The 26,596-nt window shown below is 38.8% G+C and overlaps 1 protein-coding gene across 1 annotated transcript in view; it reads left to right on the top strand.

Annotated features, from left to right (window-relative positions):
• UBXN7 (UBX domain protein 7) overlaps window positions 1-26,596 on the top strand; it is a 34,927-nt gene that overhangs the window by 3,624 nt on the left and 4,707 nt on the right. The window contains exons 2-9 of the mRNA XM_089509337.1: window positions 5,116-5,263; window positions 6,708-6,775; window positions 9,742-9,807; window positions 13,654-13,766; window positions 22,319-22,465; window positions 22,678-22,768; window positions 24,380-24,507; window positions 24,778-25,168. Of these exons, the coding sequence (XP_089365463.1) occupies window positions 5,116-5,263; window positions 6,708-6,775; window positions 9,742-9,807; window positions 13,654-13,766; window positions 22,319-22,465; window positions 22,678-22,768; window positions 24,380-24,507; window positions 24,778-25,168 (1,152 nt within the window). The remainder of the gene's footprint in view (window positions 1-5,115; window positions 5,264-6,707; window positions 6,776-9,741; window positions 9,808-13,653; window positions 13,767-22,318; window positions 22,466-22,677; window positions 22,769-24,379; window positions 24,508-24,777; window positions 25,169-26,596) is intronic.

Genomic DNA, 26,596 nt, shown 5'->3' with positions numbered 1-26,596 from the left:
TGTAAATAATAATAATAATAATAATAATAATAATAATAGCTTACTTGTGTAGTGCTATCAATGTACATGGTCTTTACAAGTAAAAAACAAACAAACCAGTCAGCCCTGGCAAAAGCATGCCATCTAAAATATACACATATGTACACACAGGGGAAGTGATGTTGGACCACAGTTCCCTCATTATTATTATTATTATTATTATTATCCTTTATTTATAAAGTGCTGTAAATTTACACAGTTGTTCTGGCTACATGGGAATTGGAGACCAACAACATCTGGAGGGTCATATGTTCAGCTTTGTTGCCCACAAGCCTCAACTGATCTCCATGGTGGGATATCTTTGGGCCCCCAAGGATAAAATTAAAAGATGTTTGTGTAAGTTGTCTCCCGCTACACAGATGTAAGCCATTTAGAGTTTTACATTTCAGTAGCTTGAATTTGAAGTGCAACCAGAAACACAGTCAGTGCAACTCATGCAAAAATGGTGTGATGTGATCAGCTAGCCCAAATAAGAATGTGAGCAGCCATATTAGGTGCCAGGTTGGGGTTCAACTAAGTCAGCCTCATGTACATTACAGTCCAGTCTAAACGTAATTGCCATGCATAACAGCTCAGGTTTACTTTCACTATTTAGAATGACAGCTGACATACTAAACCAAAAATTAGTTACTGCTACCACTTGGGTGCCTACTGTCAATGGCAAGTCAAGAAGAGCCCTCAGGCTAGAAATGTAATCCTTCGGGAGTGCATCCCCTTCCAATATGACTTGTCTACATCAGTAAACTTCCCTCTGACCACATCAGCAAACTTTCCCACCCATAGTACTTCTGTCTTGTCTAGATAAAGATACATCGCTGTTGCAGATTGTGTAGCCTTTCACGTGTTGTTGAACTATAGCTTCTGGCATTTCTTGCCATTGTAAAGTCGAAGGCTTTCATGGCCGGCATCCATAGTTTTTTGTGGGTTTTTTGGGCTATGTGGCCATGTTCTAGCAGAGTTTCTGACGTTTTGCCAGCATCTGTGGCAAACAGAAGTAATGATATGGAGCAAAATTCTCCAGTGCCGTTTTTTGAGACTTGCTTGCCAATTGTAGCATCATGACCCTCTAAACCTAACTCTGCCAGACAATCCAGAAACATATAGTGATTGATGGTATCAGAAACAGCAGAGATGGCTAGGATTTCATTGCCCCTGCCCATTCTGTGGTGTAAGTTCCCAGTACCAGGGAAAGGCATTTCATACCAGTATAAACTGTTGAGCAGGGTGCATGACCAGGAAAATGGAATTTGTATGGCCCAAAGGCCTCCTTGCCCTCAGGAGGAAAAATGGCTGGTGAAAGCAATAAGCTGGTAAACACATCTGGAAGAGGTTTGCAAATATATTTATGTCCAAGCAAGTATCAATAATACAAACACCTTTTTATAGTGAAGTTGCTTCAGTGCTTTGGTTATTTTTATCTCCTATATGTTTTCCAGCTTTGAGTCACAGACAGTGGCTGCACTTCTGTAATTGTTTACCCAAGTTCCATTGAATTAACTAGAACCTGCTTCTAAGTAGATATGCGTAGGATTGCACTGTGTAGATTTTATGGACAGTTTAATTTGACACTGTGCAATACATGTTTATAAATAGTTTTAGTTTTTAGAAACCTTATTTCCATGTTGTTTATCTTCTATATATCCAGCTTGTTTCTGCTTCAAAACAGAGATGTTGCTTTCTACAAATGGCTTCTAAAGGGGTCTCCATTGGAGACAAAATCTAAATATGGGACAGTTGAGGGAGGAATAGTGTTAGTGTTTTAATAATCCATTACACTAGGTTGAATCACCTCATTTTAATTGGTCTGTGCTACTCAGTCCTTACTGCTGAATCAACTTTACCCAAGGGAAGCCAATTGAAAAGTGGAGTTGAACTTCTAAGTTGCAGTAATGGCAATGTGCATTTTCTTTACCAAAATGATACTGTTATCCTATTCAGTTTTTTCACTGGCTGCTCTGGCTATAATTAGAACTTTTTGATTGTCTCTATCCGTTTTAGGAGTATTGAAAATAATGTCACTGAAATTATATTGAATGAAAAAACTACAGTTGGAGGTATTAACTGTACTTCTCTAACTTGCCTTACAGAGATCAGAGGTACATTTGGGGCAAAAGAAAAACAACACAAAAATATTGTTGTTTGAAATTATAATTTGCTGCTTTATTAATCATATAATGCCTAGTTTTGGAGATTATGGATGGGAAACTGTTTTAAAATTGGAAAAACTCAACAGTTTGACTAGCAGATCCCATGTTCAGAATCCTTTATAATGTTTTCTTTTAAAAATAATTTCCCAGATTTTCAGTTAATACCCAGTTTGTTTTTTTAAAAAAATTACTTGAGCCTTTTCAGTATTGGGACAGAGATTTCAACTTCAGCAAGATCTACATCCAGTGTCTTTCTGAAATCACCTTGTATGATTTGATGCAACTGTATTACAATTGGTTCCCCTTTCTATATCCTCATCATTCTCCTTTTCCATATATGTGTGCATCTGCTTGGCTCCTTACAAATGTTTTGTCTTATGATGGCACATTTGGGGAATAAGGGGTTTTAAAATGTCACATTTTAGCAATGGTTCTTCAATGGACAGATTTACCAGGTGCAGTTTTCACCTGTTTCCTACAGACTTCTTGGATACTTAGCTTAGAGATTATGATTTACATCCTGCCGGTCGTATGGATTGGTTGTTCTTGAAATCTTTAGCATGCCCTTGGCCTTTCCTAATTTCTTGTGAGAACTAGTGTATTGCAGTGGTTGGAGTGTTGGGCTAGAACGAGGGTTTGAATTCCTACTTGGCCGTGGAAACCCTGTGGGTGACCTTGGGCAAGTCACATTCTCAGCCTCAGAGGAAGGCAAGAGCAAACCACCTCTGACCAAATTCTGCAAAGAAAACTCTGTGATTGCTGCTGCTGCTGCTGTTGTTGTTGTTGTATGGTTTCAAGTTGTTTCCAACTTATGGCAACCCTAAGGTAAACCTATCAAAGTTATCTGGGGCTGACAACATGTGACTCACCAAAGATCACCTTGTGGGTTTCCATGGCCAAGCGGGGAATCAAACCATGATTTCTGGTCATAGTCCAATGCTCAGATCATTACACCATGCTGGCTTTGTGGTTGCCTTAGCGTTACCATCAGTCAGACATGACTTGAAGATACACAACAATAGAGATATGAAGGTGGGATTTGCCTTCTAGAATATTTCTGACTTGTTAGTTTGTTTGGTGGATTTATATTCTGCCTTTCTCCCAAAAAGGGATTCAAATGTCTGTTGGGTAATCTCATTTTATGTCTTAATTAATACAAATCAACAGATCTGCATCACTTATTGAGATAGAGAGAATTTTTGTTCCTAAATTCTGCATCTTGATAAAACTTTTGCTATCTCCATCCTTTATATATGCCAAAGATTTTAGGAGAAGGAAAGCTTGCATATATTTGGAGTTGGCAGAAACTTAAGGGAGAGATCTGTGTGTGCACCATGGCTAGAATACAAATATTTGTCTCATTAAGATGTATAGGTTTTGTTTTAGTTCATTTTTCAGAAGCATAAAATGTGAAGTAAATATATTAAGTTACTGTGGCTAGAATCTTGTTGGGGCACAGCGGTAGTGAAAAAATTGTGCAAGTGGTTGATTTCCCCCCCAAAGTTTGTATAAGTGTAGTACCTTCACCATTCTGCAAGCACACCTGCAGCTCTTTCTTATACTTTTTGACTTGATGAATGGCGAGTTAAATTATCATGATTATCTTGGTGCAGCAGATGAGTTACATGACTGTGAAATTCAGCATATGTATGTGAACATATATTTACAGTATACTAAATGTGTGGTGGGGTAGAAAGGTACAGCAGGGGTGTGGTAGGCATGCAGCACCAGGGCCCCCACTTTATAGCCCCTGAAGCTTTTCCAGAGTCTTTTGAAGCTTCTTTTAAAATTTTCATTCATTCATTCATTTAGCTTGATAAAACACCCAAACTTTCACAAGAATGTGGCAGTTTGGGTCCTCTTGCCCCTGTTTTTCAGCCACTACTCAACACCAGAAGTGGCATGATATCACGCATTGCTCTGGGAGTGGTAGTGTGGCCTGGGTGTGTGTGGATAGCTCCTGCCTCTTCTGCAGTTGTTATCCATGCTGCTCCATATAAATTTTGGTATAAATGATAACCCTTAATGACCCCTAGATGAACTCTAATAGCCTGTCCTCCATTGCCAGCAAGGCATGAGGACATGTACACACACCCCTGAGGGGCACCCACATCATCATATCTAGAGAGTCGCATAAAGGGATTATCATAGGACCAGGAAGAGCAAATATTTGCCTTGCCTGAGGCTCTTGCCCCCTCCCAGGGTCTGTTGTACGAGCAGCTTAAGACCACTAAGACAACCAGACAGGGACATCCAGGTGAAAAGAAAGTAATTAAACACCTTTGTTCTCATCATCAAGCCCCTTTGCCAGAAGCAAGATTTTGCCTATAAATATCATCAGATTTGCCTGTTCACTGGGCCAGTCTGGATTTCAGGGGGAAGCTCTGTCCCCTTGAACCCTGACCTGGCTCCTGATTCCTGGCCAGTCATTCCATGGCTGAGCCTCATGCCATCCCCATCATATTCCATTTGGATTCCTGGAGGGAGTCTACATTCTGGTACGTATCACCCCAGTGATGCCTAAAATCCTATTCCATGCTAACCTATGCTTTTCCTGAGCCTTGTATGTGTGTGTGTATGCTAGTGAATCGTATGTGTTTTTCCCTTTATAAATAAATTGGTTATTAATTCTAGAAGTCTGTCTCAGCTCTATTTATTGGGATCCCCATATACACAACGGGAGACGATTCTGCAAGGGCTGTCGTAGCAGGCCCTCCTCTTGCAATATTTGAGCTAATAACAATAATAATAAAATTCCCCTAAACAGACCCTTGGCTACACAGTTGGCCAGCTCTGATGCAGAGGATCTTACCCAGCTTTATTAATTTTGAGGAACTGAAGACTTGCTTTTTTGAGTGATCTTACTTATTCTTTGATCTTTCCTTTTAGCTTTGTTTGTGACCTGATGTTCTTTTTCTTTGTGTTGCAGGTGCCAGTGAAAGCGTAGGCAAGCATATGCTTGAAGCGTGCAACAATAATCTGGAAATGGCTGTTACTATGTTCCTAGATGGAGGAGGGATAGCTGAGGAACCCAGCACTAGTTCTGCAAGTGTATCAAGCCTCCGGCCACATACAGAGTATGTAACTTTGTGACTAGCCATATAATGAGTAATTAACTTTTGACAGATAACAAGAGATATTACTGTAGTAGTTCATAGTTTCTCTCACTAAATTGCTTCTGTATCACTTGGTAGTTTATCTTTAAAAGTTTTTTGTACATTGCTAGTAACTAACTACACATAGGATGCAGTTCATACAGCACTGTATTTATGTCATCGTTAATAATTCAACTGCCACCCCTTTGTGCAAGAGATTGTTTAGCTAAATTCAATTGTTAGTACCAGCAAGAGCAGACACATTAAATCAGTGGAAACTTGATAAGTGAGGATTTATGTAATTTCTATTGATTCAGTGGTTTTACACTAGTTGAGACAACAAATTGGATTTAGGCCTTCATCTTTGTTGAAATGGATGTGTAAATATGACTACGTGTGTGACATTGCCTGCCAAGAAGAAACAAAGATATCAGGGAATAAGTCCAGACAAACCATTGCCTTTATGTACCTACATGTCCCACATTTGTGATATCACAAGTGCACCTTTTTCACATTTCTCCTCCTCCTCTTTATATCAGCACTGAACCTCTATACCTGTCATACTTGTATAACAACAAATATATCACTTTCTGAATTCCTTGAGTTACTTGCCTGTTGCTTTGGTTTCATCAAAGGATATATGCTGGAATGGGAGGTAAAAGCTTGATCATAATTTGAAATTATAATTCTTGAAAATTATGAAAACATTATTCTTCTAGTTTTATTGATTGATGTACAAATAAGCCAGGAAGTGTGATGTTGATGATGATGGTAGTAGTGGTGATAATTAAATGTGGTTGTTTTTAGTTCCTATTTGCATTTGGATTACTTGTGTGGAAAAGTATAAAAATATAACTAGCAGAATATCTTCAAGTCTACTGGTGGTCTCCTGCTGTTTTACTGTATTCTTATTGAAACATGCTATAAGAAAACATAAGATATAAATAAGTATGCTAGTTGGGTTTACATACTGTGGACAGTGCTTTTGATAGAGTAATGTTAGGGTTAGAAGACATTGAAAGCCATATTTTACCAAAAGGCCAGCACCCTTTACTCCTGAATTTCTTAATGAGTATGCTAAAATGTGTGAATATTATTGGAGTTGGGTTTATTCATTTGCTTAGTTTATGATCACTTTGTCCAGGTCTTCTACTCCAGGCTCTGTGGATAGCCATGAAGAGTGTGATTTCAGGAATAAAGTCCTACTGTCAGTCTTCTTATTCTACTCACTTGAGTTTGTTTTCGCTATTGTGAAAACACTACTATATGGTTAGTGTAGTGAACTACACTGAATTAGACATCAAGTATAGATTTTGCAGGCACCACAGAAAAAATTTGGCTGGATGGATATAGCTTTTGCCTCCTTGAAATGCATTGTACAGTGATACGTATTGTAATGGTCATTATGTGCTTTTAACATTTATAGAGATGAAGTAAGAGCACCAATTCCACAAAAGCAGGAAATTCTGGTTGAACCTGAGCCATTATTTGGAGGTAAGTAAGCTTCATTGTAATGTTTTCCCTTCCATGTTCGGTGATAACTGAGAATGAGCTTTGACAAGCTTTCTCCAGGCTTCCTTTGCCATTATATGTTGCCCCTCTTTATAGTTGTAGCATGTTACCTTGCAGAATTGAAGTGTTTGTATTACTTTCATTCCCCAGCAGTGCCAATTATGCATAAAATACCACCTTTCATATTTAATTGGCAGTCTGGGGAATATGCTGTTTTGTATTATTTTGAAGTATGTTGCCACTTTTATTTCCACATTTTAAAGATGGAGAAATGAGGCAGAGTAAAAAAAGAAGAAGAAAGGAGGAGTGAGAAGAAGAAAAAAAATTGTGCCAGCACCTTGAAGACTTACTGGTTTTTATTTTCATATGAGCTTTCATGGGTATAAACTCACTTCTTTGGCTGCAGTAGTGAGTGATAATAAATGCTGAAGTATAAAGTGTATTTATGCAGTTGTGAGAATGGGCTGGATTAAAGTTATGGTTTGTGGACTCGTGCTGGATTGCAAATTATTGGCTGCTAGTGCGCAGCAAGTTTCTAAGAAAGAAAGAAACAGTTGCAGCGGATACAGGTCTTTGGCACACTGATTAAAAATAACTACACATAGGATATCTCTCTCTGAAATGACAGTTTGTGTCTCTCATGGTACTTCAGTAAAAGACTGGTGCTGCTGCTGCTGCAAGATATATTGAGAAATACAGTTCTCCCTCCTAGTTCGTGAACTTCCTGTTCGTGGTCTTGAATTTCTGTGGATGGGAAGCCAGGAGGGTCACAGTGGTGCACGGGGGCGGCGCACACGCAGGACCGTGCACAGGAGCTGGCAGCCATATCCAGTGGGGCTTGGATATTTGCGGTTTTTCTGATTTGCAGGGGTACGGAACAGATCCTTTGCAAATCGGGAGGGGTGACTGTATAGCTTATGTAAGTCAGTTGGGGATGGTGACTAGATATCTTGTGAGATTCCACTCTGAAAAGTGTAACTGAGGTAATAGGATAGCTTGAGATCTGATGACTAGCCCACAGAGATTCATGAAGCTGCTTATTCAACACTAGAAAAGTCATTGGAGAATCATTGGGTAGGGGTGACTAGCTCATTATGTAAGATACACCTCAATTTTACAGATACAAATATTAGTGTTTGTGTATGTGCCTACAAGTTGCTTGTTGACTTACGGTGACAAGATGAATTTCGTAAGGTTTTCTTGTTTGTTATAGTGTAAGTGTACTGATAAATTTCAGGGATAATTGTATTACTGTATGTACATACCACATCCATTTTTTTTACATTGAAGAAAATGTAAAACTATCCGACAATAGTTGCAAGTAACCCCCACACACATGCGCGCACACGCCTTTACACCACTGTTCTCCATCCTAGGTATAATTTTAACCCATTATCTGAGACGTTTCCAGTGCCCATCACAAATTGAAATCAACAGGGCATATTTCAGTGAAACGTAACTAAGATCAGGTCCTTACAATAGCTGGATGGGTTCCTAAGTGCCCCAAGGTTTGCAATTTTAAGTTCCATTCAACCTGCATCATTTACTTCTTATGCTCCAAGACAGGTGGGGTAGATAGAAGGATGATGTGGAAAAAGAAACTTTAGTGAGAAAATTAAGTAGACTCTCCTTGCAGTGCTAATATGCCAGCTGAGCAATGACTTTCCTCTGGGTTGTTGTTATTTTTCTCGATTATTCTTCTCTTTTTCTATATCAATTTAATCTTGAGGCAGTAGTAGAGAGTCTGAGCTGGCAGCTTAGACTGCCAAAATTGTAAAAAAAAAATAAAAAAAAATTTGAAAATATTGAGAAGAAAAGCCAGAAGTGGCCAGTGTCCACTGCTTATTTTGAAAAACACGTATATATTGTTATTTATGTTAAACAAAGCAGGGGAATTGATGTTAGAGCATATTTAAAATTTAAATTGCCACTGTTGGATACTTCCAGAAGTGGCAGTTGACTTGTTTTTTTGGGAGGGAGGGGACAGAAAAATGTTGGTCTAAGGAATCTGAGGGGGTCTTGGGCCACAAAAACAGCTTTGGGGACTTGCAGGGCCTCATTTTTGTCCATTTCTGATGCAAGCAACATTAAAACAAAATGCTAATATTTTGTCACAAAAAAATTGAAAAAAAATCTCCCTGTATGAACCTTTATGAACCTTTTCTTTTCCTGGTGCGCAGTAGCTGTGGCATCAAGGTTTGTGAGCATAGTTTTGCCCTCCATTGATCCTGAATTACATATTCTTCAATCCTGTGCTGGATGACCTGAGGCTACATCCTAATTCTCTGAAGAAGCACACTTCCTCAACCCTTTCATTGGGAAAGGAGAAGGGAAAGTTTGAGAAATACTTGGCAGTGGGAAAGCAAGATAGGGATAAGAATAGAATATGGACAGTATAAGGAAGCATTATGGTCCATACTTATATCAGACCCCATGAGCTGGTGGCTTCACACTTCTGTCCAAGAATTTTGTGTGACCTCCCACATTGTGGATTTCACTGGTCTGTGAAGAACTATTTTGCACAGCCCTTCAGCACTGGGTATTTTTATTACCTTGTTCTTTATTTTTTTTATTGTTATTGTTGTATTGTGCCCTGCTTGTCTTGATTTCCCCTTTTTTATAATGTTGTATGTGTTTGGATTTTATTTTTCTCTGGTATATTTTTCATCTAGAAGTCCCTTTAAACTGTAGAAGTGGAATAGCATCCAATAAATAGAAAATAAATGTGCCTCAACACACAGACATCCAAAACTTAGAACACAATACTTATGTACTAATTAATGTGCACAGATATCACAATACGTATATTACTGACATTCTAAGACAACCTGTCACTTTGAGTAAAAACTGTTCTGAGGTTTGAGACTTTTCTGCAATAACACAGTAATGCAGTTGCATCAGAATATTTCTTATAATTAATCTGTGTTTTAAATTCTGTCCATTTGAAGCTCCAAAAAGACGCAGACCTGCTCGTTCAATATTTGATGGGTTTCGAGATTTCCAGACAGAAACTAGTAAGTATCTCCAGACCATTATGTCATCTTCCTATTGTTCATTTGCAGTATCTGTGCTTACTGATGTGGACCTCTTAAAGTGTGAGAAATCTGTGGTCCACCAAATCTTCTTAGAATCCGAGCAGCCTCAGCTAGCATAGTGAGCGATCCAGCAATGTTGTGAGTTGGCATCCAACAGCATCTAGAGATGCTCAGATCTTAGAAGGCTAGGTAGAAGTGGGTTCTGGGCTTCCAAACACCAAGCCTCTCTTTTGATCTCAGAGTTTCCTGCTTCAGCACTCATTTTACAGAAGAAAAATCGATGATGGTCAGAGACAAGTAATTTGGCCAAAAAGTTACATACACAGCAGATGTTGGGTCTGAGCCTCAAATGTGAAATCACTTACTTGCCACCAGAAAGTACAGCAAAATACCTATTTCACAGGAGATGCACTGCTGAGGCTTAAACAGGCTTAAGCATGCATAGACAGATACCTGGCATACACCTGGTAATATCGGCATACTCACACCCACATACCTCTCCAAGCAAAACTATTAGACTTAAGAAAACAAACCATCTAACATTAACCAAACTTAAAGTTTTTTGTGGGTTTTTCAGGCTATATGGCCATGTTCTAGAAGAGTTTCTTCCTGATGTTTCTCCAGCATCTGTGGCTGGCATCTTCAGAGAATGCTTGCTTGGAGAAAGTTGGGTGTGTGTACACACACACACACACACACACACACATATACAGTGTGTGAGTCTCGGAGTGCAGGAGTAATTTGCATGTAGACCGGACTTTACAGGCTAATGGTTATTCCATCAGAAGGGCTGCCAGGCCCAGGAAAACCCAGAGAAGTGAAGATAAGCAGCTACCCAAAGGGAAGGTATTTTTATCATACATCAAAGGAGTCACAGACAGAATAGGCAAAGTGGTGAGGAAGCACAACCTTCAAATGGTTTACAAACCGACGAAGAAAATCTAGCAAATGCTTCGCTCAGCCAAAGACCAGAGAGACCCTCTCACAGCCGCAGGAGTTTACCGCATACCATCCAGCTGCGGACAAGTCTACATAGGGGCTACCAAACACAGTGTGCAAACAAGAAGCAAAGAACACGAGAGACACTGAAGACTGGGCCAGCCAGAAAAATCAGCAGTAGCAGAACATGCCACAAACCATCCTGGGTACAAAATACTGTTTGAAAACACTGATGTTCTGGACCATGCCAACCACTACCATGTCAGGATGCACAGGGAAGCCATTGAAATCCACAAACATCTGGATAATTTCAACTGGAAAGAAGAAACCCTTAAAGTGAACAAAATTTGGCTACTAGTCCTGAAGAATAGCAAAATGAAGACTCAGCAAATGCAAATGGGAAACCACTCAGAGTCAGGGGCTTTCCCAGCAGGTAATGATCACCAATTAGCAGACAATAATCCTCTTTTGCATTAGCCTCCCAGCCTGAGGCCTGCCATCAGCAACAGAACAATACACATGCATGGTTCTTTGTGGGTTTTTTGGGCTATGTGGCCATGTTCTAGAAGATTTTCTTCCTGACGTTTCACCAGCATCTGTGGCTGGCATCTTCAGAGAATGCTTGCTTGGAAAAAGTTGGGTGTGTGTGTGTACACACACGCACACATATGCAGTGTGTGAGTCTGGGAGTGCAGGAGTAATTTGCATGTGGACCAGGCTTTACAGGCTAATGGTTATTCCAGTTCAGACATCAGAAGGGCTTCAGATAAAGCTTGCCTGGAAAAAGTGGGTCTGTATATACTGTGTGAGCCTGGGAATGCAGGATTGTTTTGCACGTGTATTGTTCTGTGCTGATGGCAGGCCTCAGGCTGGGAGGCTAATGCAAAAGAGGATTAATGTCTGCTCATTGGTGATCATTATCTGCTGGAAAAGCCACAAAGAACCATGGATGCTGGCCATGAAAGCCTTCGACTTCACATTGGAATACACATGCAAATCACTCCTGCATTCCTAGGTTCACACAGTATATATATACCCAACCTTTTCCAAGCAAGCATTCTCTGAAGATGCCAGCCATAGATGCTGGCGAAACATCAGGAAGAAACTTCTAGAACATGGCCACATAGCCCGAAAAACCCACCAAAAACTATGGATGCCGGCCATGAAAGCCTTCAACTTCACATTAACCAAACCAATCAAAAACAGAATGAGGCAACAAAACAATGTAAAGAAAACAGGCCCCTTGTTCCATGTTATCCTGTTTAGCTCCCCAGTGTTCTTCCCCCAGTCTCTGCCTTCAAAGATAACACTTCCCCCTCCCCTTTTCCTTCTTTTCTAAATGTCTGAGTAGACTTTAGAATGAAGTGTGAAACTGACCACCACTTTAATTTTCTGAGAATGCCTCTGAGTGCTGTGTGGGGCTCAAAGCCATTTTGAAAATTAGAGGCCCGATCATTGTTTTCAACATTCCATACTCCCTTTAAAAAAATTAGGAAAGGTAGAGAGCCTGCTACATTCCAAGGCAAATGACTGCAGGCACAGTGGTGCACATGGACACCACATTTAGGGAGCCAGATATAACTGAGCCAGTATTTGTTGCAGATTTGATTAATATGTTCTTTCTAGGAATCTCTAGCCCCTCTAGCATGACTCTGGCCAATGTCAGCCAGGAGTTGCACTGGTGGACCTAGATATTCTTAGAGTGAACACTTTCTAGGCATTTGTAGGTCCTCCAGCATAATTCTATGGTCAACTTCCATTGGATGTTAACCATAGAATTGCATTGGAGGACCTAGACATTCCTAGAGAAGTATTTTCTCAGGTATTTTATTTGCAGTTTTTCCATTTTTATAGGGATCCTTCATCCCTAATTCCATTAAATGTAGAGGGCTCATTGTATACTGATATGAGGCTGGATTTTCAATATTTTTCATCCGCAAGCAGGAAACAAAAGCAAGAAATCACTTCTAACTACAGTTGCCCCTCCTTTCGCGGGGACTTGAGGTCTGTGGTATTGAATATTAATGGAGGGGCTAGCTCCGCTACTTTCCATGGAGCGCACCCCATGGCGCACTCCCATGTGCACTCACAAGCATGCGCCCCATTCAAGCCTATGGAGCTTGAATACAGGCAAGTCTCCGTTTTCACGGGGGTCCGGAACAGATCCCCCACGAAAACAAGAGGGCAAAATGTATACATTCGGTAAAGGTTCAGTGTTTCCCATATATGTGTTTCCAGGGGGCCTTCTGAAGTAAAAGAACCCCCTGTGTGTGGAGAAGTGGGAAGCCAGGCAGGTTGAGTTTGTTCAAAATGTAACTCTGTTGATTACAAGTCAAATCCTAAAACCCATATTGAGATAGTACTTTTATTAGACCAACAATTAAAAGGCCTAAAAATCTCTATGCAAAGTTTTTGAGACCACATGTCTCCTTGTCATTCAAAAACGTTTGACAAGCAAGTGCATGGGAAAAAATTGCAATGGGAGATAAAGTCATATAGTCTGTATGTAGTATTGAGATGTTATGGGGTAAAAGGAGGCAGACTGCCAAATTAAGTTCATCTGGCCATACTTTGTTTGCCCCTAGGTTTGCTGGGAACAGGAAAAGCAAATAAAACAAACCTTTGATTCTCCATTTTGAAAATGCAAGAGCCCTAAAACATGAAAACTCATAACTGTGTCTGCTCAATTCTCTGCTCTTTGATTCCCCTGTTTTGTAAATCAGTCACAACTTAAAACTGCCTGCATTCAGTTTTCTCTTCTCTGTCTACAAAGGCACCTTGATATATAAGCAGTTTTAAGTTTTGACAGGAGGTGGAGAGGTATTTTCCAAGCTCTGATTTATGAAAAAAAATGTCCTAACTCTGTTTTTCTTTGGTCCCCTATAGTTCGTCAAGAGCAAGAATTAAGGAATGGAGGAGCAATAGACAAGAAACTTACCACCCTTGCAGATCTCTTCAGGCCTCCAATTGATCTGATGCATAAAGGGAGTTTTGAAACAGTAGGTTGCTAACATTTACTATAAATGGTTCTGTATTTGGGCACAGGTTATTGTGTAATTTTGTATCATGACAATTCAGTATGTTTAGTGTTTTATTATGCATCATGGTAACTCTGGCCATCATTATTTCCCGCCACTTTTCTTAGGAGGTATTTAATAGATGTCACTATTTAAGCAGTATGTACACACACAATAATGAATTGGATGGAGCAGTACCCTAGCTCCATTCCTTGTCAAACTGTGTACATAAGCAGAGGATTGCTCTATCTCTGTACCTAGACTGAAAAGTCTTTCTAATTAGTTGGTCATAGGGAACGTAATGTATATAAAATACGCCACTTTAAATTTCTGATGCTATAGGTTGAAAAGGACTCTCAGAGATGGGGAGAACCTTTGTCTGAAAACCAGGAAAAACTGTTGTGGCCAGAACGAATAGTAATGAGCCAAATGAGCAGTAATGAGCATTACTGATAAATTGTCTGGTTTGTTTTAAAACAGTTTCTTATATCAGTTAGTTTTCATCAAAATATACTGGAGAAAGGAAAGTAGAAGCTTGGAATTTGGGTTGGGAAATCCTGCTTGAGAAGGTTAAAGGGAATAGGGAATACATTGAAGTCAATAATGTATTTAAATCCCACATGTTGAATGTTAGGTATTAATTGTAAACAGTGCATTGATTCTAAACTCTTATCAAGCCAGGGGGGAGGGGGAGGTAGGCAGTGGGGCATATGCTGTTAAGGAAAATGCAACATGGGATATACAGTGAATGAAATAAAACATGTATGTGAGAGTCAGGGTGACTCAGCAGAAGCAATTAGAAGCCACACAGGTGTAAAAGGTAATGTAATTAACAAGTCCTAAATGCCAAGGACAGAAATGCAAAGTGGATAATTGAACACACCTGAGAATTGTTAAGTGGTCAAGGCTGAGATGATGAAATCATTAATTGTGGGTTGAACCAAGAGAACCAATGAGAGTGGATGTACACGCCCACTGGGTGGATACTGACAAGAGTGGGTGGTATTTTGCAATGACTATAATAAGTGCTATGAATCCCAATGTATTTTGTGGGTAGTAGTTGTGGAGTATTGGATAGTTTTGGAGCTGTATATAGTAGAATAAAGTAGATCTTTTATATAAGACTACTGAGTTGTCTGGTGTCTTGGGTGAAGATACAAGAGCCAGCTGGATCCTGAAGAAGTGTGAAGGCTTCTGTGGAAGCAAGAGTGAGAAGGCTTGGAGAGTTTGTCAGGGTCTTCAGCCTATTCTCTGTAACTCTGCTGCTTTAGAGCAAAGCTTTAATCACTGGCCAAAACTGGTCAGCGCCGGTGCATAACAAGGTGGTGAGTTCGAGCCAGAGGTGAAGAGCTATAACTCCCATCATCCCTGACATATGCAACATTGTATATATGCTAAAAGACATTGCACAGAAGGAAAAAAAGTTAGTTTTCATCAGAATTTACTTCCATATGCTTTGAAAAGCTTTGTCAGACAAAGAACATTTTTTCTACTCTGTTGTTCATTTTATAAACTGAAAAAAAATTGTTCTAAAAGCACATGAGGGTTTTGTTTTTATTATACACCTGAGACCAGCTGAAAAGGGACCACTAAAAGGTCACTTCTTTCTTTTTTGTATTTCCTAGCATTCATGTGCATTTAAAAAGCACTTGCATGTAATCTAAAGAATTTCTGTAGTAGAACATGCAAAAATCAAGATTTTTTTTGTTCTTTAGTTGCAAGAAATCCTTCTGTTGTAGCTATAGAGAAAACATAATTAAGTTTGTTTGTTCAGCTCTTCAAGAATAAAATCTATTTTTATATTACAGTATTTTATAGTTTTAATAGTTTTATAGCTCCCTAAAGTGGATTCTGTTTTCCTTATTAATTGTACTGGTGATTCTACTCATAAAGCATATTGATAATTTTTCCAATCCGTTAACTTTATCTTTTGTGCCAATTTATTTGGCATTTTATTGAAAATCTTAAATTGCTTTGGACAAAAATAAGAGAAAATGCTTTTGCAAGTTTTAGGATACGCATCCATTTTGAATGCTAGGAAATACAAAAAAGAAAGAAGTGATCTTTTAGTGGTCCCTCTTCAATGGGTCTAAAGTGTATAATAAAAACAAAACCGTCATGTGCTTTTAGAACAAAGAATTTTACAGGAAAAGAGATTCCACCTCAACATTAGCAGGAACTTCCTGACAGTGGAACACACTCCCTCAGAGTGTGGTGGGGTCTCCCTCCTTGGAAGTCTTTAAACAGAGGGTGGATGGCCATCTGTTGGATATGCTTTGATTGAGAGTTCCTGCATGGCAGGGGGTTGGACTGGATGGCCCTTATGGTCTCTACCAGCTCTATGATTCTATGTTGTTACTTTGTTTATGAAATAAGTTATAAAAAGTAACATACATGAGCCAGCTTCTTCCCCATGTGTAGAAAAATAATTTCATAATCACAGAAGTTCCCTTGTTTAACACTAAAATGCACACACAAGGAGAGATGATTTTCAAGGCTCTTTGCGTGTCAAAGTTACAGGCTGAATTAAACAGTGTAGCTCCATAGTGTTATATTTCAGAGCTACTCGAAATGGTGGTCCATGGACTAATGGTAGTCCATGAACCATCAGCTGCCAGTCCTTGGTGAGTTTCCAGAAAACATTCACAAAACAAGGAAACCGGTACTGGGGCCTGGCACACTAAGAAGAAATTGCTAGCCCCCCACATCATATAGCTGCAGATTCAGTGTTGTATTTAATTAAAGCAGAAGTGAACAACCTCTCTCACATGCAGATTTGTTGTAGTGTGCCAGTAGTTTTATTTTGTCTCTATAGCAAGGCATGTGCGTACCTTGTTTCCATGCTGGCTCTTCCAGGAAACTTACAGGAGTGCTAACCAGCTTAAAGACAAGGCACACACTCATTGTATGCCTTGATTTAGAGGCAAAAGTTCATTATTTCTTCAGAGAGTGGCACACCGGGAAATTGGTGGTAGGGTGCAATGGTAGTGAAGCTGCATGTGGACCATGGGCTGCCTGTTGCTCACCCCAAACTAAAGTACGATGGTTGTCCAACTATCTAATTCTTGAAAGCTATTATGGTACTCTGTCGCTTCAGGAGGGATGAGATTTCCTTTATTTTAATTCTGTAGTTACTATTGTTCTCCAAAATAAATTTACAAAAAATATTAACAATTTGGAGCAGCAGCCACATAAAACTATTAAAAATAAGTCCATGCTACATAATAAACCTAGTTGTCACGACTGATGCAATGATATACAGGCAGCCTGATGCATGAGAGGTGGCATCTTTTTCATTCCATCATTATGATTCTGTATTATGAATTGGGATTGCTTACCATACTTTTTCCTCTTCCAGACCTAGCCATATTAGTGGTGCATTTTATCAGCAGTTGTGTGGTCATCAGAAAGCATATTTAACAGTAGTAGTAGTAGTAATAATAATAATAATAATAATAATAATAATGTTTATTTATATTTCCCACCTCTCCCAAAAATCGAGGCAGGATTACATCAATAAAATAATACAATAATACAAATACAGTTGATAAAACACTAATACTGAATTTACCACATTCCTATTAGTTCTCTAATATTTACATATTGGAATAATAATTTTCAAATCTGCTCAGATATGAGCTGACTTGGGTTACTTGGGCTAAGTATGTATCAGTCAGCCTACCCTATTCCACGAGACTTTTGAGAGGCTTAGCGGGACCTTGGTATCCACAAGGGATCCTTTTCAGACACCTCCCCATGGAGACCAAAATCTGCAGATGCTTAAGTCTCGATGTCTGCAATGGCGGATTATGCATGTGGCTGCACCACCATTAGGGATAGCCCAGTGGTGGTGTGTGCATGCAGTGGCACTGCCATTAGGGACAATGAGACTTCAGTTAAGCCTTTGCTGTCCCCAGTGGCAGCTCATGCATGCAGCCACACTGACATTGGAAACAACAGGAATTCAGGTAAGACCCCGTCCCATTGTCCTCAATAGCAGTGTGACTACATGTATGCTCTGCCACTGGTGACAACTGGCTGCCACACGCGCATGCCACTGTTGGGGGCAGCCAAGGTCCCACAGTACAGTTGGCCCTTCCCTTACTTAGGGGATCCGTTCTGGACCTCGCCGCATAAGGGAAAAACTGCGTAAACTCAAGCCCCATTAGATACAATGGGGCTTGTTCTCGCGGCACACGCCCGGCACACCCCATTGCTCCTTCCAGGGCACGGGAGAAGTCGTTCTGGCAGGGCTTCCAGCATATGCTGGAAGCCACGTATGGCACACCCGCATATGGCGTGGTCACACTGTATAAAGGAATCTGTACGCTGCAAAATACTCTTCAAATTTACCTGTACAGTCGCCTCTCCTTTCTCGTGGAGTTGAGATCCATGTTCTTGATTATACACTGAAGGGCAACCTACATTATCCTCAATGGGGTGTGCACTTGTGGGTGCACACCCCATTCAAGCCTATGGGGCCTGTGGGGCTTGAGTAAGTGCGAGTCTTCGTTTTTGTGGGGGCGGGGGTCCAGAACCAATCCCCCATGAAAGTGGAGGGCCGACTGTATTTTTCTACAATTTTATACATTCTAACTTTCCCCTTCTCTGTTGGGTTAAGAAAGCACCTTAGAAAGCATCTCTTGGCTCCAGTTTGCAAGGTCCCATAGAGAATAGCATATACTATAATCATGCATTTATTTCCATCACCACCCGGAGAGATGGGTTTTCATGACAAATGTTGAAACACTCTGGTTTGTTTGTTCTTTTCTGGCAACAAATTTAATTTGAAACAAGACACTAAAATTCTGTGATTATTTTATGTAATATAATATTATAATTGCAATTTTCAAGCTGTGCAATCATTTAGTCTAAAACATATGTTAATTTCAGGGGATTTCACACCCATATTAAACTTAGTTTTATGTAAATGGAAGAACCAGAAAACCAAAATATGCAAAGCATATTACAGTGTAAAGCAAAATACAGAAATAAGCATCCACTTGCTTTGATGAATATTTGAAATAAAACCTGCACTCTGTAAGGTTTTTAATAACTTGCTGCACAGACACTTTGGCTAAACTTGAGTTAGATAAAATCTGTTTGCCAATTAACTAAAAGCAAGATGCATTACCCTGATTTCATGAATTGTCAGGTTCTCACTTTATATAGACCCTCTGCAATTTGAAAACTTAATTCATAAATTTAAAGAGAATACTGAGTTTGCACCATGTGAATTTTTTAGATTTGATTACTTTGAAAACTTTTGTGTATTATAAAAATGAACTGCTCCAAATTTTTATTTGCACCTGTTGTGAGGAATAGGATGAGTCCTTTCTAGCTTCGGGTATAGGTTTGGTCCAGGAATTTGCAACTGTACAGTGGTCTGGATTATTGTGACAGTTTACTTAAAAGTACAATCAGATGTCAAGTTTGTTTCTTGTGTGCACATATTTAATTGTTGCTCTAGTTATCATTTGCCAAATAGTGTAACAGAAATTTCAGGAAACTTAAATTTCTAGGATTAGCATAGCAATAGAATTGGCAAGAGGACCTAGTAATTGAAAATCCATAAGTTTATTTCCAATTGTCGACAAAGGAAAACAATGAACTCAGTGGAATTCAAGTTCCAAAAGCTGAGACCCCGAACAAGACAAAATGGCTCTTTTTATATTATTCAAGACAAAGAAGCTTCTTCAATACACCTGATTGGCTAATTACAATTTAAACATACAGAATTCTTACAATCAGAACAGAAATACATGCATACATTAAAACTGCATCATCACTCCTTACCCCCTCCTGTAGCCTTCCTCCTAACCTTGCTTCTGAATGTCCTTATCCCAGTAGTTTATGTTATGTCTTTTTACTGGTGCCAGCTTCCATCCAGGTCAAGATGCACTCCTTATTCCTTTGCTCTAGTTTTCTAAACTCCAAGCCTTTATTTCAAAAACCATCTCTCTGGCTGACAAAGGTGACTCCATCTTTCTATAGCTTTTTTATTTCAACAAGGAATATTTCCACCACAAGAGGCTCCTAGATCTCCAGTTCTGGATGTATTTACTTTGAAGTAAAACTTACTTCATTCTGGATAGGTGGATTTCTGATCAAAAAGAGGGCAAAATGGGTCGGATTTCATAAAGTATTTAGTTAAGAGATGTGTGCATGTGTTATATATACAGTACATCTCACTGTACTGAGGAAGAGATTGTAACCAAGTGATCTACATGCCTGTCCAGTTTAGGTGCACTCTTAATAGGCAGCTTTGAGGGCTTCCCCTTACAATGTTATCTTTAAATTTAACATAGCTGAGCAGACCTTTAAATAGAGATCTTTTCTCTAAGTAGGGTATATGGACACTCTACTCAGATGCCTAATATCTGCATCAAAGTCTAAAATCAGTCTGACATATCACATGGTTAATAAAACTGCTGTGAGCAATATTAATACAGTGGCCACCACATTGGCTGGGGTTAGGGGTGAAGGACCCCCGTGAATGTGGAAACCACAAATAAAAAAACGCTATTCTTTAAACCTAAAAGAACACTTCTCTAGGAATCTCCATGTCTTGCAGTGCAACTCTGTGGTCAATATCTGTCAGACATTGATCATAAAAACAAGCTATAAAATCTGCAATTGCCTAGAGAAGTGTTTTTTCTAGGAACTTCCAGGTTCTCCAGCGCAACGCTATAGTCAACCTCTGGCAAAGTTGTGCTGGAGGACCTAGAGAGAACATATCAATCAAATCCACAGATAATCAGATCTACAAAAGTCAAAGACACATGTAGAAAGCCAACTGTATTAGTAATGTTGCTAAATTATTATTTAATATACATTAATTTAACACAAATTTATTTATTTTACTTTTAGCTTTCTCTGAGTGGCTAATAATTTAAAATAAAGTACCTACTATACTGCATATATATCGTTGCAATTATAACTTTAATATTGCAGACATTTTATAAAATACAATAAACCCATCAACAGGAATCAACAAGTAAAAAGTGTTGCTGAACAGTGCATAATACCAAAGGTTTGTTTTTCAACGTCTTGATAGCATATATTTAAATTCTAGAGCTTTTTGTTTTGTCTGTAAAATTACATACAAATCTTTTCAGTCCTTTATATAATTGAAATATCTTCATTGCTTGTTAATGGGCAATGTGTCCCAAGATATAGCTGTAAAATACCCTTTGAACAATGTGTGTATTATCCACACACATTCACCTTAATTTGTGAAGTCGAAGGCTTTCATGGCCGGCATCCATATTTTTTTGTGGGGTTTTTGGGCTATGTGTCCATGTTCTAGAAGAGTTCCTTCCTGACGTTTCGCCAGCATCTGTGGCTGGATGCCAGCCACAGATACTGGATGAAACGTCAGGAAGAAACTCTTCTAGAACATGGCCACATAGCCCCAAAACCCCCACAAAAAACTATTCACCTTCATTTCTTCCAAAAAGAAAAAATGCTTAGGGAACTAGGCTTATTGTAAGGTTTTGTAGCTTCCCTCCTTAAGCCAACTTGATGCTCAAATTAGCTTTTATTCCAAGAGTTGTATTTTGGCATTAAAGTGTCTTCATTGGAATAGCACTTTAGTGGTTGACCTAAGAAAACCTACTTTGATGCAACTCTAGGAAAGAGTTAGACATGTTCGCTGTTGCTCTGTTTAGTATAAATTAGTGCTTCTGCTTCCTTTGTCTTTTCCATGAAGCAAAATCAGCTCTAGGAATAGCTGTGGATTCATGTTCCCTTTCATGAATAATTCAAATGGTGCAAGCTCATTAGTAAATCTCCTTTAAGGAAGTCCATACATTCCCTCACCCTTATATATCCAGGAAGTATGAGCTTTCAATTTTTGATAAAGCACTCTTTTTTTCAACAGGTATGGCAATTCAGCGATCAGAATTACATTCTTGATCAAACTCCTACATTAACTTGCAACCAACCAATCAGGCAATGCCAGCTTTGTGACTCAAACCAGTAAGATCTCTTCCTGCAACTTCAAACCTTCCCATATTCCCCACTTGCAGTCTGAATGATCTTCAAAAAGTAGTTCTCCAATAATACCAAAATATAGTATTTAAGAATGAAAAGAAAAGTAGAGAGAAAAAATAGCGGAAAAAGAATGCAAGTCTATCGGTAATGCAAATCCACCACAACTTTACCTCTTTAATCAGCCATTGTGTCTTGCAGTCAGATATATATTATTCACTTCCTAGTGGACTCTAAAATAATGTATTTAGCTTTTCTCAGTTTTAGAATAAATAAATGCTGCTTCCTCATCTCTCTTGTGCTTGGCATGTTAACAACCACCACTTTGGGAATACCAATGTGTGATAACAAGTCGACCTGCAGAGTTCTCTGACTGAGCACACTGGTTGTCAGACTTATTTGCAGGTGATCTTTTAGAGACCTTATAGTGTTTCCAATGCAAAGAAGCTTAATGAATCCTGGAACAAAAACTTGAAGCCATCATTGCTGGCATTGTTTCTTGCTGGCTCTTCATATCTTGTTCTTGTTCTTTCTGTTTCCAGGCCAAGGAGTGTGGTCAGATGCAGAACAAATGGCTCATGATTAACATACAGAATGTGCAGGATTTTGCCTGTCAGTGTCTTAACCGTGATGTTTGGAGCAATGAGGCTGTGAAAAATATTATCCGGGAACACTTCATTTTTTGGCAGGTGAGAAGATTATTTTTCAGAATGAATGAAAGATTGACAACCAAGCCAATATTTTTATTTAATCTTTCTTGAAAACCACACCCAAATAATGCTTGGGGGAACAGAAGATTAATATATATAATAGATTCAAAGTTAGGTTACACTCTTGAATGCTGGTGCTTTCTTTAATCATAAAATGTTCTCAATTAAAGCACTTTTTTACTTTTTGATAGGTGTATCATGACAGTGAGGAAGGACAAAGATACATACAGTTCTACAAATTAGCAGATTTCCCATATGTCTCTATTCTGGACCCTAGAACAGGTAAGAAGGAAAGTAGATGTATATATCTTACTGTAGAATAAATACTTTTGCTTTAATTTAGATTCTAAAGTTGGTAAGGTATTATTGTATGGCATCTTTAGATAAATTCTTATGTAATAAATAATAATAATAATAATAATAATAATAATAAATGATTTTTTAATAGCCCGCCCAATCACTAGGGAATCCGGGCAGGTTACAACAATAAAAATGTGTTAGAAATACAATACAATACTAATTGATCCCTTTCCAACTCCCTCCCCAATATTAAAACTACAATTAAACACTCAAAGTTTAAAAACAATAAAATGCAATACAGCATTAGGTTAAAATTAAAAACAGTTTGGCAGGCAGAGACACATACCTCAAAAAAATTGAGATCATATTTGTAAACATATACAGTGGATCCTTGTTATACGCTGGGGTTTGGTTCCAAGATCCCCCGTGTATAACAAAATCCGTGTATGCTCAAGTCCCATTAAGTATAATGACATAGCAAAATGGTGTCCCTAATAAAAAATGGAACATCAAGGTAAATTTATACTTTTTTGGAACATTTTCAAACCGTTGTATGCTTAAATCCGTGTATAAAAAATCCGTGTATAAGAAGGGCCGACTGTACAATGGGAGGAAGCTAGAATTTATTAGCTAGGTTGGGAAGGCCTATTGGAAGAGATCCGTCTTAAGAGCCTTTTTAAAGGATGTAAGAGTGGAGATGTGGCGGATCTCTTCCAGCAGGTCATTCCACAACTTCAGCGCAACAGTAGAGAGGGGCTGTGGCTTTTTATGTCCTGCCCTTGCCAGAGGTAGCTGTCTTATCACTCTGAACATGCTAGACCAGCTGGACTGTAGATCTGATAGCAGTTCATTTTATGCAGTAGAGTCTAATAGTTTATTTTGTGTGGTAAATGTTAGAATCATAAAGTTGGAAAGGACCTCACTCATGAAGATGTCGGAAGTGATTGCTTTGTTGGAGAGGTTCTGAATCTCTTCTTTATAGTCTGCTCCTGATAGTGACCGTCATCCAGAGTGTTTCCTCACTATTGCAAGTTCATCATTTTCCTTGGCAGTTTCTTCCCATTGGTTCTGTAGGACCTGTTCTCCTGGGGTTCTATCCAGGAATTTTCATGGTGCACTTAACATGTAGCAGTAGTACACTGACCTTCTCTTTCAAGAAAGCTAACAGTTTGCACTTGCTCCACATGTAGTTGGTTAATTTTTCTGTCAAGAAGACAGACATTGCACATACATTGCAGCAAACGACTGTGGGTCCTTCTGCCTCCATCTGCGGAATTATTTCTCTCCCCTTCCTCTCTGTAATATATATATGGGATATAACTGGCTCCCATTATACTGTGGTTGGCTATTTGATACTTAAGAATAAAAAGCTTAGTATTTCTGTCCTTTGACTTGTTAGTTATTATGTTGGTGCTGTTTTTGCAGAATCATTGTACAGATGCATTAGGAATCCTATTAAAATAATGCGGATCACTTGTCTTGCAGTGTGAAAAAGAATTCTGTAAAAAGTTAATATTTATGGGTTTTTAATTTAACTTGGTGATGAGTTGAGATTCCAGTTCTTGAAGTATGATTTATTACTATTTTGCACAGGACAGAAGCTAGTGGAGTGGCATCAGCTAGACGTAACTTCTTTTTTGGACCAAGTGACTGGGTTTCTAGGGGAACATGGACAACTAGATGGACATTCTACCAGTCCTCCCCAGAAACGTACTCGCTCTGTAAGTATAACCTTTATGTGATGGTGGGAGAGATAAATTGAGTGGATTTTCTTGGTCATTGTTATACAAACATTTAATTACACTCTGATAGCATGATTCAAATTAACATTCAAAAGTGCAAAGAAGAAAAAGAGGCAATATATTACTTGTAATCAAAAACGTTATTGCATAAGCAGACTGTTTGATCTCTCTTGTGTTTCCTTCCTCTTTTCTTGTGGATGTATTAATATAGCTTTTCTTTCCCATTTGTTTTATGGTTGCACTGACTAGGAAAGCCTCATTGATGCAAGTGAAGATAGCCAGCTGGAAGCTGCCATCAGAGCATCTCTACAGGAAACACATTTTGACTCTGACCAAGTCAAGCAGGAGAGCAGGTCGGATGAAGAATCTGAATCAGAGCTTTTCTCTGGAAGTGAAGAATTTATTTCCGTTTGTGGTTCAGATGATGATGAGCCAGACAATTCTGCCAAGTCTAGGAAGTCTCCACACAAGGACTTGGGGTGTAGGAAAGAAGAAAGTAGAAGGTCCCAGCCTGAACCCACAGCAAGGACTGAACCTGAGGTGATAACAAACCATCGAGAACTGTCTTGCATGGATTCTGGGGTGCTAGAGGAGACAGGGGCAAAGCCAGAAGCTATTGTGAAGGAGCTGAATGTTAATGGTAAGTGTGACATCCTGCCAGTTTTTTTTAAAGGTTTAAAATAATTAAACTGATTTAGAGAAACGAAATTGCTGTATTGAAGATTATCTAAACAGTCTTTACTATCACTCCCAATATATTCAGTGTTGTTGGCACACTACATAGCAGAATCACCCTATATTAACTCCAAATAAAAATTCGAAATTATTCCAGCGTGGTAAATGAAAATGTCATTTTTTTAAAAAATTAAACTGTTTTAAGATTTAAATTTAAAATTAACTGTTTGATCAGATCTGTCTTGATAACATTTCTGATTAGTACCTGGACTGTATTTATAATAATTTACTGTCTTCCTGTATCTTCTGTGTAAAGTGGGGAAAGTATAGGAAAGAACAGCCTACCAATTTAGACTGAGGCAACGATAAAAACACCTATGGAGGAAAAATATTCCTCCTCTTTAGTAATGGTTTTGCTCCTTACGTCGTAATTAGCTATTGAGTTTGCAACGTTAAAAGTTCCATATCTTTGCATAGTTACTTGTATGTTATTTTCTAAATTTAAAATTATGTCTTAAAGTCAATACTTGTACAATTGTCCCTCCCGATTTGCAGTCTTGCCATTTGCATTCCTTGGTCTTTTGCAGACGGCAAGCCGGGAGGGATATAATGGTGCATGCGCTGTGCGTGGGAGCACACCCCCATTGTAATCAATGGGACTCCAGTATTGGCAATTTTCCCGATTCGCAGGAGGGGGGTCCGGAACAGATCCCCCACGAATCGGAAGGGACAGACAAACCAGAGAGCCATGCTGATAACTGAACCAGCCATGTAAGACATTGTGGGCTGAAAGCTAATAATACCAAATATTTTGTGATTTGATTGTTATCATTAGCAGCTGTTTCCAGGTATTAATGCTTTCTTTTGTCATCATGACCTTGCTTTAAAAACCCCTCAGTAAATCTTTTCAGATTTATTTGGCAGACTAATGAGAAATACTGAATACAATGTATCTTCATATTAGTTAAGGCTTACGCATTTCTATGTGTCGTATCATATTCCTATAGAATAATATTGTTCACATGTCATACAATTTATTCTTGAGGTGAAAGTTTTATCTTTGTAGTTTCATTGTTTCATAAGAGTCTAAGACAAGGTGCATTATAGACAGTGCAAAACCCAACCCTGCTCAAGAAGTTCATCAAGACAGACAACATTACAAATAATAATAATAATAATAATAATAATAATAACAACAACAACAACAACAACAACAGGACAGCATGTGATAGGAAAAGGTTTATGCTGAATTATACATCATCTTATGACTGACATGGTATATTTTAAACTGCACAGTACAAAATATGGTTGTTGTTTTCTTCTTATAATATTTAATATAGAAGGAAAAAGACATAGTGGTCTGAAGATAGATTTTAAGAAACTTCTCATATGA

This window comes from Sceloporus occidentalis, unplaced genomic scaffold, assembly GCF_023333645.1.
Source record: "Sceloporus occidentalis isolate IW3139 unplaced genomic scaffold, rSceOcc1.0.p SCAF_2, whole genome shotgun sequence".
Classification (NCBI taxonomy): domain Eukaryota; kingdom Metazoa; phylum Chordata; class Lepidosauria; order Squamata; family Phrynosomatidae; genus Sceloporus; species Sceloporus occidentalis.
The sequence above is the reverse complement of the archived record's forward strand: the minus strand, read 5'-3'. Positions and strand labels throughout refer to the sequence as shown.